Raw genomic sequence first — 18,022 nt, 5'->3', positions numbered from 1 at the left:
CAGCAAAAGAAATGTTACTGTATGTTGATGGCTGTGTTAAACTCACATGATCAAGGCTTCCCATTCAAAGAAATTTTCTTCATTTATGGGACCTACAAGATGAAAAAAAATGCCTTAAAATCATAATAGAAAGGCATACAAGAAATGACGTGACCTGTGTACAACATAAGGTGACCTTTCAGCACCTCCCCCACATCCAACAACAGGTTCCTCTCCACTGACTCTGGAACAGTTAGAATTTCTCTGTAGCCCCCACCATTCAGTACCTGATATGATAGTCTATCTACTGTCAAGGCGGGGGTCTCAGACAGTAATAGACAACAAGGGTGTGATATCCACTATACAATCAGAGGTTGATCTGTTCGAGGGCCCAGCCTTACAGCTCAGTGTCAGTATCACCCCCAGTAGCAAAAAGCTAAGGAAGAATACTGACACGGGTGGAGCAATGACGCAGAGCTGTAAGGCTGGCCCTTCTGACAGTGAAGAGATATCAGTGCCGAAAACGAATAGCATTGAGATCTCTGTTGGATGTCATTCGTCCCCATGGGAGGTAGCAGTGACTGGTGTCCTTAGCCATGTATGTGGAAGCATTCAGTAGACTATTGGCTGTATATGGGCACGTTTGCCGGTCTATCTTTCCCATTCTAAGGCTCCGTGGACAAGAATATATTCTTTGTCAGTGCGCTAGCTGAATTTAGCAGATAGCAGCACACTGACTTATTATTTCCTATGGCCCCAAACACATGCCTGTGTATTATCAGGGCAAAACTAAGAACAGCTCCTATTTCTGCTCAGTTTTATGCAAAAATGAATGGGTCCTTGAAGAGCGCAGACGGTACATGGATATCGTCCATTCGCCATCTGTGCCATTAAACCCTTGACCTGCCCGTGTCCATGTACAAATAGCCTAAAACCCTTGACCAGCATTTTGTTTGCAGTTGTGGCTTATAATACAAGCTGTAACTCAGCACCAGCAACAAGTAATGGAATGGATTTACAAATTCCAAGATTTTAAATGGAATAAAACCAAAAATAAATATTATTTGCAGCAATGATGTATCACTTCAGTGGTAATAATAGTGGAAAACATTACAAGGCATCCAATAGTGATCCATTCACTACAGTAAGCAGCTCAGATGGTCCAGAAATCGCTACCATGAGACTATATCCTGAAAACGTACCTGCCACAATCCCATCTGGTGGATTCAGGGTCAGCTCTGCAATAAAACCGGAAAAACAAAGTAAGATGAGAGGACGAAAATAATCAAGATAATAAGAAGAAAGTAAGACAGCTCATGTTCTGTGATGTCTATGAAGGCTCTGGGGCTGGTCACCCCAGTATATTTTTGGTTATTCACGTTCAACCATTTAGTTCATGTGAACTCTCTAAACAACTAAATTCGTTAAAGGGCTGTTCCCATCACACAGAGCGATGGCATATCAGTAGGGGGCGCTGAAGGACATAACGTCACATGGCTAGTGAAGGGGAAGTGAGTACTACCACCTCAAAAGAGCTGATCCACTGGAGTCCCTGCTGTTGGACCCCAATTGATGACTTGTCCTATGGTAAAGTAATCAATTTAAAACCCCTTTAAGCCCTAGCACAGGTCACTGAGGTAAATAACCTCTCGGTTTTTCGGGTCACACGTCTCTGATCACTGCCAGTGGCTATGGCGCCTGCTCAGTTCCAGAGCGGGCTCCATGCTGAAAGACTAGACATTCTCCGTACATGAAAGGCGAACGTTAGAAAGGGGTTCAATGCAACTCAATTGATAACTTTACATTCAGCCCTTGTAATAAATATTACCATGTTTGTTAACCCAATGTGAACATGTGAATTTTTTTTTTTTTTGCTATTATGTAATAATAATTTTAAGTCATAATCGCTCCAAGAATATCTATAGATCATGAGCAGGTAAAGAATGATTGCACGTTATTTCAAAGACTTGCAACTTCTCTCTTCACCACATGCCATTAATAATTGCTATATTGAAGTGTCTTGTTTACATCCATTACTAGCGGAGGTCTTTAGGTGTTTGTGCGGTTTCTAACCTTCAAACCTTTTCCGAGCATCTTTGAAGTTCAGCTTTTGTGACTCAATGGGCAGAGGAGGGACAACCAGGCAGGGTAGGCCATACAGTCAGCTGTTTGTCACCGAGTGCTAGACTTGTGACTCACAGGGTACGCTAGAACATGGCCGGACACTTACAAATGTGCTCAGTCTACATGGGAAGGCTTTAGATACGGAGCAGTAATCCGGAACAGACGGTCGACACGAAATTAACAGTTGTCTGAGTCAGCTTCGTAATTATAAGGGTCAACAATAGGGATGCCGTCATATAGTGTACCCTCCAACACTACTGATAAAACAGAGAAAAACAACAATGTGGAAGTCACGGCGGCTTCTAACGCAGGTCATAAAAATCTGCGCTGACAGAAACAATTACTTGCCCCTTTGAAAGGCTTAAGTTGGAAGGAAGGAAGGAAGGAAGGAAGGAAGGAAGGGAGAGAGGAGAGGGAGGGGAAGGAAGGAAGGAAGGAAGGAAGGAAGGAAGGAAAGAAGGAAGGAAAGGGAGGGAGGGAGAGAAAGGAGGGAAGGAAGGAAGGGAGAGAGAGAGGGAAGGAAGGAAGGAAAGGGAGGGAGGGAGGGAGGGAGGGAGAGAAAGGAGGGAAAGGAGGGAGGGAGGGAGAGAGGGAGAGAGGGAGGGAGAGAAAGGAGGGAAAGGAGGGAGGGAGAGAGGGAGAGAAAGGAGGGAAGGAGGGAAGGAAGGAAGGAAGGAAGGAAGGAAGGAAAGGGAGGGAGGAAAGGGAGGGAGGGAGGGAGGAAAGGGAGGGAGGGAGGAAAGGGAGGGAGGAGGAAAGGGAGGGAGGGAGGAAAGGGAGGGAGGAAAGGGAGGGAGGGAGGAAGGAAAGGGAGGGAGGAAAGGGAGGGAGGAAAGGGAGGGAGGGAGGGAGGGAGGAAAGGGAGGGAGGGAGGGAGGAAAGGGAGGGAGGAAAGGGAGGGAGGGAGGGAGGAAAGGGAGGGAGGAAAGGGAGGGAGGGAGGGAGGAAAGGGAGGGAGGGAGGGAGGAAAGGGAGGGAGGAAAGGGAGGGAGGGAGGGAGGGAGGAAAGGGAGGGAGGGAGGGAGGGAGGAAAGGGAGGGAGGGAGGAAAGGGAGGGAGGGAAGGAAGGAGGGAGAGAGGGAGGGAAGGAAGGAGGGAGAGAGGGAGGGAGGGAGAGAGGGAGGGAGAGAGGGAGGGAGGGAGGGAGGGAGGGAGAGAGGGAGGGAGGGAGGGAGGGAGGGAGGGAGGGAGAGAGGGAGGGAGGGAGGGAGGGAGGGAGGGAGGGAGGGAGGGAGAGAGGGAGGGAGGGAGGGAGAGAGGGAGAGAAAGGAGGGAGGGAAGGAAGGAAGGAACAGAAAGGAAGGAAGGAACAGAAAGGAAGGAAGGGAGGGACAGAAAGGAAGGAAGAAAGGGAAGGGGAGAGGGAAGGAAGGAAGGGAGAGAGGAAGGGAAGGGAGGAAAGGGAAGGAGGAATATAAGCTAGCCATCTCACAATCCCAAGATTGTGTCCTGTCCAAAACCAAGCAGGTCTCCATCTCCTGGTTCCATCTCAACACACAGGAAATGTCTGCTCAGCCATCCACTAGATCACCAAAGCAAGCATCTCCATTGTGTCAAGACGTAACAGGGCAAGAAAATAGAGAGTACATGGGGATACAGGCAAATCGGCGTGTGTGTCTTATGATGAGCCCATTGCCACCATTTTTTCGCTCAGTGAAAACCACTTTAAGGCAGGGACACAAGCTGCGAGTTAGCAGCCGGTCAGACACGGTGGAGACACTGACAGCTACCCTGCTGCCAGCTGCAGTAACAATGTAGTGGATATCAACAAATTCCATCCCATCCACATCTTGTAGAAAAAACCCCAGTACAAGACGTCTTCTGCTGTGGGTTTGGAACATGCAGCGTGTCAAGTACTACTGCATGTTTGCCTGTGGTTTACAATCTTACCAACGCAAAGACTAGAGCCAGACGCCGCGAAATCATGGCTGAAAGCGACAACTGGATGATTTTGTCTATTATTTTGCTGGCTCTGCTGTAGGATGACCTGTCCTGTGCGGCCTTAACAGACACATTGTCATATAGATCGCTTTATGTGATGAGCATCTATTACCTGATACGTCACCTTAGGACACATTTGTGATGCATTTTGGCCATTGAATGAGTTGTGCTTTTGTTTGTATGTTACGCGGTGTTACCTGCATAGCAAGTCAATGAAAAATAATTTAGGCAAGAAAAAGCATTTATGCTACCGTTATCCATAGAAGCCATTCTATTTCTTTCAGCGACCAATCACAGACGCGCTTGGTGCGATGCGTAAGTGATCTATGTAACACAGGACTCTGCAAAGCCATGATAAAAAGCATTGCAATTAAAGAAGTTCTACACTAAAGCTGACATGTCCTAAGCTTCAAGGATTCAAACATCTGCTTAAAGTCTGCTAATCCATCGACAGGAAGGTTCTTTGTGATCTTAAGCCCCAAAATCCCACTCCTCTTCCCACCCCCACCTTCCTGCAGTCACACTTTCACCCTAGGCATAAGTAACAGTGCAATGAAATATTCAGAAACGCATTATAAATAACAAAATTTGCTAAAATAAGGTTTGTCTTCTTAATATCTCAGGTCTCTTTCACGTGACCACATTTTGAGTCTATGTTCTGTCTGTGTGCATATTGGACGGTACATGGGCAGAACACTGACCCATTGTAGTACAGGCTGCAATGAAATTATTACTGCAAAACTAGTCAGATCAGATTGGTCATAAAGGAGCCTGGAAGAGCTGGGTGCAAATTCCAACTATAATGGATGTCCCCTGGTCACCCAACAAGCAAGAGAATGCAAACCAAAAGGGAAAACTTCACCTTTAGGCCGGGGCCTTGTGTTTTTGTAAATTGCATGTCAATTGTACCTACAAAAATTCTGCCGGTTTCCATATAGGTATGATGGAAGCAGGAAGTCGGAAGAGGAAAATGCTGTAAGAAAAACCACTATGCATTTCCGTCCCAGTTTCTCCAGCAGTGCTATATGGGGCCTTAGCCTTAAACATCATCTCTGGTATCTTTAGTATTAGATCTGCAAAGCAAATAAAATGTTATAACATACAAGGCCGAAACGGAGGAATGTAAAAAGGCTTGTTCCAAGACTAGGAAAACTCTGATGTTTTCACAGAAAGCGCCATGTCATGAGGAAGAGCTGCAACACAAGCCGATAGACAAATGTGGCGATATTTCAAGAAAACGCTCATACATTTTCTTTTTAGTCCTGGACCAATTCCTTTATTTCTTAAAGTGGTAGTCCCATAGTTTGAGATTGACCTCCAGGTCCTGTGACATCACGGCGATTGGTCACATGGCCATACTATAGCTCTGCCCCAAAAGAGGAAGTGGAGCTCAGTATCTTACTCCTAGAGAACCCCTTTAACAAGATATCAAGGGAAGCCCCAATAACATCACAGATAGTCGTCCTCCATCTCCCTGTAGTTATCAGATTAGAGTGGATTACCATAATACTTGTGACTGCAAACACATTACTACAAATGAGAACATTATCCTATGGGTCAAGATAAATATGGCCCTGAAGACATGTCGGGGGGTAGGGGTTGACCTTTAAGGGGCTCTATCGTTGGGAAAACTCATTTTTAACTAATCACATCCTTGCATAGGCTTTAGAAAGGCTATTCCACACCTATCTTTAGTATGTAAATCGCCTCAGTGGTTTTTTAATAAGCCCATTTTTATTCATATGCTAATTAGACTCTGTGCACCATCGTGCACCCTCTTTGCTATTCTTTTCTACGTATGTATACAGCACAGGCTGCTGATCATGATGATTCAGCTTCCTGTTTGCCTCACACACATAGGAGAGAATAGCAGCGATGAGTGCTGCTGGGAACTTCCTGTGCTGGCTGGAAGCTCATTAGCATATGAATAAATACAGACTTATTCAGAAACCACTGAGGCAATCTACATAGTAAAGGGAGGTGTGGAGTAGACTTTCTAAAGCCTATGCAATGATGTGCTTAGCTAAAAATAACTTTTCCCAATGATAGAGCCCCTTTAATGGAATTAATAAACATGAATGCTTATGTGTGTTATATACCCAGTGTGACGTGACAGTGACATTTATTAAGAGAGCAGACACTAGAAGATTTATGGACATAGATGTATAGAATATACAGTGCGAGATCCTGTTTTCTGACAATAAGCGTGTTTAGCACTAGACGTGACCAGCAGCTGGAGCGCGGCTTCTCCGGGACATGTAATGGAGGACTGGTGACTCACGCCATACATCACTTAGTAATAATCAATACAAGGCTGCGTATTTAACACTTGTTCTCGCTTTGAGGTCTGAATTAAACTTGTGACCCAGAAGATGTTGGGCGAGACACTGTGTTATATCACATTATGTATAAATAGAAATAGATTTCTCTAAGACTCGAGAACATAGTAAACAATGCAGGAGTGAAGTATTAACATGAGCAGAGCTAGAGAAATATTTACTAGACTGTAATACTGTAACTGTGTTATGGCTCCCTCTTCTGGTCATTCATGATATATATATATATATATATATACACATTTACACACACACACAACATCCAGGTAGTGCCCTCTGCCTAAACATTGTGTGAATGGGTGAGGCCCAGCGCTGAATATGACTGCAATCTCCTTGCCTTATATATTCTTGGCTTTGGAATGGGTATACAAATCTTACAAGACAGGTAGCCAATACTCAGTTATTTGCTATTAGTGCAATACGTTCACTACTTCTGCCTGAATCCCTATGAAAGTAAATAGGTAACAAACTATACGTCTAATTTATTATAGAATATTATTACAACTCCTATAATATACAGGCCAGAGTCTGAGATGATAACTTTTTTCCACCCAAAATTGGTTCACAACTCCAAACCCGACTCCCCAGCCCTGGCAGAAACAAGCTGATACGGAAATAGTAAGATTTCCAGCATGTGATCGCAGTTCTTCAGTAAGGCCGGGCTCACAGTCTGTTGCAAAAACTGCCGAAAATCGTCAAAGAGAAAAATCCTGCACAGAGGACTTATTTTTTCTCTCTTCCACTTTCAGTTTTGAATTGGCGGAGATCTAGCGGACCCCATTATAGTCTCTGTTTTAGCGGTTCAATTCTACGTTGTTCGGGAGGACACAGCACTAGTGTGATCCTAGAATGGAAGGAGTGAGCAATATAGATGTAACTAAATCTCTGGTGGGAAAGACAATTTACTGTTATCAGTTCCCGGATGTCCAGATCAATTGTCATCCTCCTCCACTCCCTCTCCATAGACTTCTATGGTCGTCAGCGCAGACAGATCACTCAGTGAATTCAGCGGTTTAGCAGTCAGGAGAGGGGCAGATAATAGGATATAGAAGCATTTCCCTCTACTAAAAGAAATTACAAAGTTTGTTATATTCACCTGAAATATTCATTTACAGAATAAAAAAAATGAAATGCCATTTACACTTAAAGGTCTTATTCACATGTCAGTATTTTCCATCTGTGTTTGCAAGTGAATCCCAGGAGAAGGGTGAAAACCCAGCACAGGTGACAATCTCTCCTTTATACCTGATCCCTGTGTAGTCTCCACTCCTGGTTTTGGCTTGTGAATATGGCCTTAGCAGGATGAAACCAAGAAGCTGACTTACATGATATACCCTCTTGTGGAAAACGTACGTATATTTACTATAACAGCCCAATCCGCTTCAGCTGCACCAGAACACTGTTATATCATTGGTTATATATGCTAATGCAATCTGCTATTTTGTTCCATTTATTTATTTATTTATTTTTACACAACAGCAAGAACCCCCACAAAAAACAGCAGTCATGGTCAGCGACGACCGCGTTCAGAAATGCATAAACAGGGTTCACTGCAAATCTCTGGGATCTCTCCCGAAAATCCATCACTCGCAAGTCGGTTCACCTTAGAATTGTTCCTTTTACAGGGGCCCGGGAGATAAACATTAATGGCCATCTATATCTGATCTGTGGGAGTTCAATACCACCAAGCTTGAGGCTGGAGACTCCCCAGCAGCAATCCCGGGGTGAGCACCACTTCTGCATTCATCAACTCATTTGTCACCTGTCCTGCTTGCAACTCAGTCCCATTCAAGTGTACGGCACACATACTGTACATTCCCAACCTCAACTGTGCAAAGATTGTGTGTTGCACATGACAGGAGAGGACTTGCTCCCACTGGGATCTCCATTGCACTGGAGACTCAGTGTACTTAAATTTCCTAAAGCAGGATGACAGAAGTGTCTATGAATCAGAGATTTTGACCAAGGGGCCTACAGGTACAGTAGCATCTATCAGTACTGATGTCATTGTGTACGTGTCAATCATTAGAAAAGTGTGACACATAAAACATTTAGGGTGCCGTTCCACATAACGGTGGCCTCATTCAGCAGAGAACTATACCTGCATTTGGTGGATGCAGTTTTTAAAACCTTTGTTAAAGGGGTCTTCCGTCCCAAGTCGACTTTTCCTACTAATGACCTGTCTACAAGATAGGCAATAAGTACTTGTTCTGTGGCCCCGCACAGATCAGCTGTTGTAGCGGCCTCCGGGTGCCAGACCCTGCTAGCGGGCAGGCAGGGCATGCATGACAAGTCATAGAAGTGGTGCAGCAGCGCCATCCACTGTTCCAAGTGGTCGCTCCTATAACTTGAATAGAACAGATGCTGCTCAAGCTGCTCTAGGCAGGCAGTCTATCTGTGGGACCGGGTTGGAACCCTGGATTCTGGCGACAGGCTCCCTTCAACACCGACTGTTAACAGCTGCATGGTTTTGCTAGTAGGATGGCATTTTGCTTGTGTAATTGTGCAGCCATAGACAAATGTGCTGCTGCTTCACAGGAAAAGTGTGTTATGTCGTAATTTACAACAGAAAACTTGGCAGCACACATATAGAAAAGTTTGTAACATATGCACATCCCTATATGACCCTGGGATCTGTGTCTTACTAACAATGCTGAGATGGAAAGTTATCAGTAACTTGTCCAGTGCCTTCCAAGCTACATATCTCTGAACAGCAAGAGTGTCTGTGCTGCAAAATAACTTATTTTACCCTCAAATCCTGTTTGAAGCCTGAATTATATTTGCAGCAACACAAGATGGTCCTTTAAAGATTGTCCTTCTAAGCAGCTCATGATTCTATCAGTCTATAACAATGTATGTGCCAGTAACGTTACATAACCAGTGAGGCGATGGCTCCATCTAGTGGACAAAAAGGAAAATGTCAGTTATTGTGCTAGATTGTTTCTCAAAGTAAGGCTGCGGATACACAGAGCGAGTTTGCAACGATTTAGCCATAGTAGAATTGCTAACCAATGCACAGCAACAATGCAGTGGATGAGATCAAATCCCATTCACACTGGAGAAAAAACCTAAAGTGCAGACAGTTTTGTGCTGCATTGTTTGAACAGGCAGCATGGCGACTATTGCTGGTGTTTTCAATCTTTGCATGGAAGATCAAGATGGCATAACCAGTCATCTGGGAACTGCGGGTGAAGGCCAGAGTGAAAACCAACTCACTATGACTGTAATTTGCCCCAGCTAGGTCCACTGCGGGAAGGCCACATTGTTTTTTGCTGAATGCAAATGTGGGCATGGCTGAGCCTTGGGTTCAGTCTCTCATTGAAAATTCCACCCAATGGTGCCCCCCTCTACTTGAATGACATCTGTCGCCGGCATTCCCTTCACATGTTGCCAGTCTCAGATACTGCACACCCATTGCAGATTTGCACATTAGAGGGAAGATGGGAATCAGAGCAGACGTCATCGCTCTCTCCAACAAGTCCAGCTCTATATGGTAAATAATAGCTGCTGCTCCACTGATTCTGGCACAGATGGAATTTCTTCTCTAGCCCCCACCATTCCCAAGCAACCAATGCTGTTAGTTTTGGTGCCTGATGTGCTATTTAGTCTTTGTACAGTCAGGAGGGCGGAGTCAGGCAGGAGCAGACAAGGGGTGCGAGTCTAAGCTCTGACAGTGGCTGCCCCTATTTGGAGCTCTGAATCACACCCCCTGCCTGACACCGCCCACGTGACATTACAGAGCTTAAAGGGGATTTCCGGGTAATTTATTTATGTTTTTAAATGTCTATTAGTGCTACTAATTGGTTAATAAATGCACCCATATACCTTTCATATAGCGTGTTTTGAGTAATTTCTGGGTGTCTCTGGTATCTCCTGCTTTTGTTTCCTGTTATGTAACTTCCTCACTAACCCCTCTCACCGTACTCCTCCCTCGCTTACACCCCCTCCCTTTCTCTCTAGATATACCGCCCTTCCGTACCTATTCACCCAACCCGACCCATATTATATACTTACCCTCCACCCTTCTTCTGGTGAGACGGCTCCTCCTATACCGCTCCTGTACTCCTCCCCCTCTGCAGCGATGATCCACCTCTACAGCGTATGCATGGATGCACAGCAGAGGTGAATTACTAGCGGCGGTGCACACAGTGGAGAAGAGCAGACAGACAGACTCATTAAAGAGGGAGGAGCCATCTCGCCGGAAGAAGCCTGGACTGTAAGTATAATGGAGTGTATGGGGGAGGGGGGGGATAGTAGTAGTAGTAGCGAAAATCCGTTTCCGGAAATGGATCATCACCAAATAATCAGAAAATAACCCTGGGCATCGTTTGATAAATGATGTTATTTAGAAAGTAGGATGGGGGGTGTTTAGACTAGTGTAGGGATTTCTAGTTATCCCGGACAACCCCTTTATGTAGCAGATCAGACATCAGAACTACCTGTTGTTCAGGAACAGTGGGGAGTAGAGAAAAATTCCAACTGCACTGGAACCCATGGAGCGGCGCATATTACCAAAGAACTAGAATTGGTGAATTGTCCTCATTTGTTGGTAGCACATCTCCTCATGTAAAAATGGAACAAAATGCCAAAAGTAATGGAAATGACTGAATGCACGAATGATGAGAAGTTATTAATGATCATTTGTGCAACCATTTATGTTCCAAAAACTCTGCAGCGCTTTTAAGAAAAAGTTCACAGAGTTTTTCTCTGCGGACTTTCTCTTAACATTATATCTACGGGAAAGCTGCTGGCGTTTCTGTAGATATAATTGACATGCTGCGACTTGCAAAGCCGCAACGGCTTTGCAAATCGCAGTGTGTCCGCGCTGCGATTTCTTCCGCAAAGTGGGCATGGGATTCGCATGAATACCATCCTCTTTGCCTGCACTGTAAAATGTCAAGATTTTTCCCGCAGCGCCTCCACTGCGGGCAAATCGTGGCGTTTACGTCCCGTGGGGCTCCAGCCTAATGGGGTATTACATAAAGTATAAGTTATTCCCTATTTACAGGATAACTGATCAGTGGGATTTTGACCAAAGAACATGAAAGTGGGGGATGTATCCATATGGACAGGTAGGTGGTCATGTGAACAGGATACATGGACCCCCTGTTCTTGTGATTGGTGTAGGTCCCAGCTGTCAGGACCCTTACCGGGCAGAAAGTTATGCCCCTGTCTATGGATTGTGGATAACTTGTACGTACCAGGATCCCCCTATAAACCATAAGTAAGCTTAAGTACAACTTGATTTTCTATCAGCAATTGAGACATTATTAAACACCATAGTATACATATTTAATAAATGTCTCCTTTTTATGAAATCCTACATAGAAATCCATTTCCATTCCCTGTTGCTAAATGAAATCTGTGCACTGCTTCTCACATTGTACAGGTAGGCAGACTCATGAATAATGCTGAGGAAGGGGGGTGGGGCATTTCACAAGAAATACAGGTAGAATTGTGGTCTTGACATAGGAGTGCTGAGAATCTCACCTTTGAATATATTCAAACATATATGAAGTGACACCCCACCCCCCGATAGTGACATCACTTGCCCTTCACTGAGGTTGCCAATCGGCTTCAGCAGTCACGTTTGGCGGGGACTTCTACCAGAAGACGACAATGGACTGGGAGGACCGGACTGCGCTGAGAGGTGCCGAAGCACCGGGAATAGGTATGATTTTATTACTTTTTTCACCCAGACAAATTTTAAAAAATCATTTTTTTTGCATGGACAACCCCTTAAATGTATTATGCCTGTGGGAAGTAACATACAGATTTTAGCTGACAATAAAGAAACAGATAAAGAATATGGTTTCTGAGAGATCAGAACAATAACTGGCCACAGATAAATAAAAGAAAAGCAATCACAATGGGTCGGGTTTTAGCACCAGACACAACCACATGTCTGAAGAATCCCTCTGCTTTGTACTGCATTGTTTTAGGCTAAGGGCGGGTTCACACCTGTGCCCAGTCTCTACTTTGCAGGTTTCCGTCTTCTGTCCACGAAACTGGACGGGAGACGGAAACTGGCAGTTTTCAAACCCATTCACATGAATAGGTTATCAAAGTGTCCACCCATGAGCGTCTTCTGCCTCTCCGCGGCGAAACCCTTTTTTCAATCGGATACAAAGTCGAACATGCAGGACTTTGTGTCCAGTTAAAAAAAAAAAAAAAAAGTTTCACCGTGGAGACCAGAATATGCTCACGGGCGGACACTGACTGTCGGGTTTCTGTCTACTGTCCAGTTTCTTGGCCAGAAATCGGAAACCCACAAAGTGGAGACCGGGCGCAGGTGTGAACCCGGCCTCAGGCCCTATGTAGCGGGCTGCGGCAAAAAAATCACTATGAGAAAAACCACGGTGGCAATGCATTGCAGTTTTTCCCACAATGCTTTCCATAGAAAGTCCACAGAGTTTTCCTCTGCAGACTTTCTGCTTGTATTATACCTATAGGGAAACCGCCGGCATTTCCATAGGTATAACTGAAAGGCTGCGATCTCCAAACCTGCAATGGTTTTGGAAATTGCAGCGTGTCTGTGGCACCTATCTTCCACAATGTGTGAATGGGATTCACTAGATAGCCAAAAAGCGCAGATGTTATGGACTGAACACTTAGTGGCCAGGTGTACAGGTGTGTACGGGTCACCACTGAGACCTGTGATTGGTTACAATGACCTGACAACAAACAGAGCAGAGGAACATGTCATCAAGCATAAGCGGCAGTGCTGGTCGGGATGCCAATGGTGGAACAGGGGGTCTGTGAAAGGTAATGTAATAAATTAAAATTACATATATATTCACGTCCACCAGAGTTTTTTTTAATTTAAGTCAGATGATCCCTTTAAGAAAATCTACTTTTCACAAGAATGCCAAGAAGTGTTACTTTCCCTACTCCCTCATATGAGACAGAAAAACAATTTGTAGAGCAATCAAGCGCCATCTAGTGTGTAAAAATAGAATTTGCTAAATTTAGAATTTCTCACAATATCAACATTTATCACTTATCCGTGTCTGACTGCTGGAGACTCTACCAATCGCTAGAAATGGACTCCAGAGTCTCAAAATTGCCCTTTTTCAGACTACCAAAATCCAGAACTGATCCAAATGTGCCTAGTAGGATCAGTCTCTGACCTCTGCAAAGAACAAATATTAACCACATGTTGACAGGGGGCTGGCTCTGTGTATATGACAGTGGATTTATACTCCCAACCAGCAAATTCACAAAGTGAGATCTCATACGGCAACTGAGATTTATCCAGACCAATCTTAGAGCCCCTTAAGGACTGGCCCATTTTGACCCTTAAAGGGTATGGCCCTGCAGGACTAAAACTGTAGATATTCTGCAGCAGCAAAGTCTGCACTAAATAGTTCAGTATTTCATGTAGAATTTGTAGTATAACCGCTACACACTTCACAGGACACTGTAAAACGCAGCAACATAATTTAGCATACTGCAGATATAAAATTCATATCGCAGGTCAATTTCCACTGCAGATTCGCAAATGGGATTATGTAACTCTGCCATTGCTTTCTGGGGTTAGTTCTAAATCATTGGTTGGTATTGGATTGGTTGCAGTAATATGGACCCTAAAATACAGTTGCATTATGGCCATTGGAATGAGGCTAAGTGTTGTAGCTATCATGTGGCAGACAGCTGCCATGGTTTTCTACAAGCAGTTTTGCTTATAAACCTGTAAGACGCCATAGCTGTCAATAGCAAACACTGAGTTTCACCAGTCTGTCTGCGTGCAGGGAGACGGACTCCTATAGTTATTAGAGATGAGCGAGTACTGTTCGGATCAGCCGATCCGAACAGCACGCACGCATTGAAATGAATGGAAGCACCTGGTACTTCCGCTTTGACGCCGGCCGGCCGCTTAACCCCCCGTGTGCCGGCTACGTCCATTCATTTCAATGCGTGCGTGCTGTTCGGATCGGCTGATCCGAACAGTACTCGCTCATCTCTAATAGTTATGTGTGATGTACTGTAATCACTGAAGGCCAGTACGTTGCAGTGAGGCATCATATACACTCACCGGCCACTTTATTAGGTACACCTGTCCAACTGCTCGTTAACACTTAATTTCTAATCAGCCAATCACATGGCGGCAACTCAGTGCATTTAGGCATGTAGACATGGTCAAGACAATCTCCTGCAGTTCAAACCGAGCATCAGTATGGGGAAGAAAGGTGATTTGAGTGCCTTTGAACGTGGCATGGTTGTTGGTGCCAGAAGGGCTGGTCTGAGTATTTCAGAAACTGCTGATCTACTGGGATTTTCATGCACAACCATCTCTAGGGTTTACAGAGAATGGTCCGAAAAAGAAAAAACATCCAGTGAGCGGCAGTTCTGTGGGCGGAAATGCGTTGTTGATGCCAGAGGTCAGAGGAGAATGGCCAGACTGGTTCGAGCTGATAGAAAGGCAACAGTGACTCAAATAGCCACCCGTTACAACCAAGGTAGCCAGAAGAGCATCTCTGAACGCCGCACAGTATGTCCAACTTTGAGGCTACAGATGGGCTACAGCAGCAGAAGACCACACCGGGTGCCACTCCTTTCAGCTAAGAACAAGAAACTGAGGCTACAATTTGCACAAGCTCATCGAAATTGGACAATTGAAGATTGGAAAAACGTTGCCTGGTCTGATAAGTCTCGACTTCTGCTGCGAAATTCGGATGGTAGGGTCAGAATTTGGCATCAACAACATGAAAGCATGGATCCATCCTGCCTTGTATCAACGGTTCAGGCTGGTGGTGGTGGTGTCATGGTATGGGGAATATTGTCTTGGCACTCTTTGGGCCCCTTGGTACCAATTGAGCATCGTTGCAACGCCAAAGCCTACCTGAGTATTGTTGCTGACCATGTCCATCCCTTTATGACCACAATGTACCCAACATCTGATGGCTACTTTCAGCAGGATAATGCAATGCCATGTCATAAAGCTGGAATCATCTCAGACTGGTTTCTTGAACATGACAATGAGTTCACTGTACTCCAATGGCCTCCACAGTCACCAGATCTCAATCCAATAGAGCATCTTTGGGATGTGGTGGAACGGGAGATTCGCATCATGGATGTGCAGCCGACAAATCTGCGGCAACTGTGTGATGCCATCATGTCAATATGGACCAAAATCTCTGAGGAATGCTTCCAGCACCTTGTTGAATCTATGCCACGAAGAATTGAGGCAGTTCTGAAGGCAAAAGGGGGTCCAACCCGTTACTAGCATGGTGTACCTAATAAAGTGGCCGGTGAGTGTATAACTATAATGCTAGGAATTCCTGCATGACGTTTAGGCTGAGAAATCCAGTACACACATAGACCAAGTTTTATGGGTGAAACTCCGTCATGTGAATTTAGGCTAAGGCTATGTTCACACCCACATCAGAACCTCTGTTGTAGATTCTGACAAGTTGTGACATTTCATCCAGGAAAATGAAGTGTTGTTAAAGATGACTTTTCATGTCCTCAGGCACATGCGGCTTTATATACCGCTAGAAAGCCAACAATGCGCTGAATTCAGTCGGCTTTCCCATTATGTGCCCGGGGGGGAGGAAGAGATATCGGTGCTGTTACCGATATCTCTTCACCGTTAGAAGGGCGTTCCTGACAGTCTAGCTAGGAACGCTCCTGCTGACAGTACTGTCCGTAGCGCTGTAATGTCAGTTCCTTAGACAGCACACTGTCTTTCTAGTTCTAGTGGTATATAAAACCGCATGTGCCCGAGGACATGAAAGGTCCACTTTAAGGGCAAGTTCACACTGAGATTTTTGGTCAGGATTTTGAGACCGTATCCGCCTCAAAATCCTGACCGAAAAGACAGTTCCCATTGAAATCAATGGGAGCCACTCAGGAATTTTTTCCAGTAGCCATTTCTTCTGACTCCCAGAAAAAAGAAGTGAGATGCTGATTCTTCAGGCCGAGTCGCCTCATGATTTGGCCAGAAGAAACTCCATCCTCCGGACTAAGCTCATTCATTGGGCCTAATCCAGAGTGGAGTGCACGGCTGGATGCTGGTGCAGTGCATCGGCTTTCAGTCGCGACTACCTGGTTTTTGGACCGGAGCCTGAGGTGGCCTCTGCCTCAGGTTCCGGTCCAAGAAACCCCACCTGAACTTACCCTAATATGTCTTGGCTGCCAAGTCTGACCTTAAAAGAGATTATCCAGCTTTTAAAATGCTCTGCACTCCCACTATCACGCTCTGTGTACCCTCCATTCTGCACTCTCCCCTGCAAATGAAATCCCAGGTAATAAATCGTTCCCACATCGGCGGTCACATGATGCTGTGATGTCATATATACAAGCTCGCTACCCCCGCCCTGAGCATTCACTGCATGTAAATAACATTGATACAAGGAGCAGCAAGTAACGTAAAGCCATGCAAAGGCTGCACAAGGGTGCAGGGAGGAATTAGCACTGCTGGAGATGTATTTGCAGAATATCTGGAGGCTGGAGAACCCCTCTAACCTCTTATATTTGTCCGATCTAACAATAATTAAAGGGATGTGCAAATATCTACAGTATTGCATTGTATACTAGATATCAGTATAATTATATAACATTAGTAAGTATACGCCCCCCCTGCTGACATGACTGACCCCGCTGCTCGTATGTAGAGTACAGGGGGTCAAACACGTGACCCAGAGTCATAGCAGGAGATGGGGGAGGGGATGAGGTTCCCCCCATATTGTGACTGGGGAGACAGGGTTATATATTACTACATAGCAGGGAATGAATCCACTCAGAGGCTCATTATTCCCGCAGTGACCACTGCACTGGCCTGACAGACTGTCCTCAGCACTGAATGGCTGATAACAGAAAACAACAGACCTGTAGCCCAGCACAGTAAATAGAGACTGTCCACTTGTGAGGAAACCTCCATACTATACAGCAGAGCTCGGGCTTCCTACACCACTCACGTTTATATTCGGCCATCAGCCGTTTCAGGGCCGTCCCCGCCATGACCGGGACCAGGTCGCCTCCGTTGTTTGTTTACGGAAATTTCCTAATGCACTTCCGGGACACGTCAAAGTAACCGACGCATGCGCAGTGTAGAAACATTAACAGCGCAGGCGCCGCAACATCGATTAGGCGTGAAGGGCTGTAGCGAGGCGGCTGAGATAACGGGACGTGCGGGAGATTAGGACGTGGTCGCTGTGCTAGTGACATAACTGGCAGCAGGGAAATTAATAGGAAATATTGGGACATAGAAAGCAATTCTCCAGACACAACCCTTAAAGTCACCATGTTGTGTTCAGTCAGGTGTCACATGGGAGTTTTTTTGGTCCTGAATTTGGCACGGAGGCCGCCTCAGATTCTGGAGCAAAAAATGGCTGTCCGCGACTGGATGCCGGTGCAGTGTGTATAGTGCAACGGCATCCAGACGCGGAAGTCCGCCCTGGATTAGGCCCAAATGAATGGGCCTAGTCAGGGGGGAGTGACGCGCCGCCGTCTCCCACGGCTGATTCCGCTGCGGAGGATAGGGCGTTGCTTCTATTTTGCGCAATTGGAACAAACCCGCTCGCAGAAAAACGAAATGCCTGGCTCCCATTGAATTCAATGGGAGGCGGTATTTTAATCCGGAATTTGACGTGGAGTCCGAACTCCACCGTGTGAACTTAGCCTAAGGCTGTGTTCACATT

General features: G+C 45.5%; 1 protein-coding gene across 1 annotated transcript in view; it reads right to left on the bottom strand.

Annotated features, from left to right (window-relative positions):
* UBE2G2 (ubiquitin conjugating enzyme E2 G2) overlaps nt 1–17,409 on the bottom strand; it is a 33,835-nt gene extending 16,426 nt beyond the window's left edge. Inside the window, exons 1-3 of the mRNA XM_075284957.1 lie at nt 17,300–17,409; nt 1,182–1,217; nt 47–92 (exon numbers count right to left, since the gene is read on the bottom strand). Coding sequence (XP_075141058.1) covers nt 47–92; nt 1,182–1,217; nt 17,300–17,342 — 125 coding nt within the window. The 5' untranslated portion in view covers nt 17,343–17,409. The remainder of the gene's footprint in view (nt 1–46; nt 93–1,181; nt 1,218–17,299) is intronic.
* Nucleotides 17,410–18,022: the final 613 nt, after the last annotated feature.

The sequence above is a fragment of the Leptodactylus fuscus genome, chromosome 8 (genome assembly GCF_031893055.1).
Source record: "Leptodactylus fuscus isolate aLepFus1 chromosome 8, aLepFus1.hap2, whole genome shotgun sequence".
Classification (NCBI taxonomy): domain Eukaryota; kingdom Metazoa; phylum Chordata; class Amphibia; order Anura; family Leptodactylidae; genus Leptodactylus; species Leptodactylus fuscus.
Note: the sequence above shows the minus strand (reverse complement) of the source record. Positions and strands in the feature narration are given on the sequence as shown.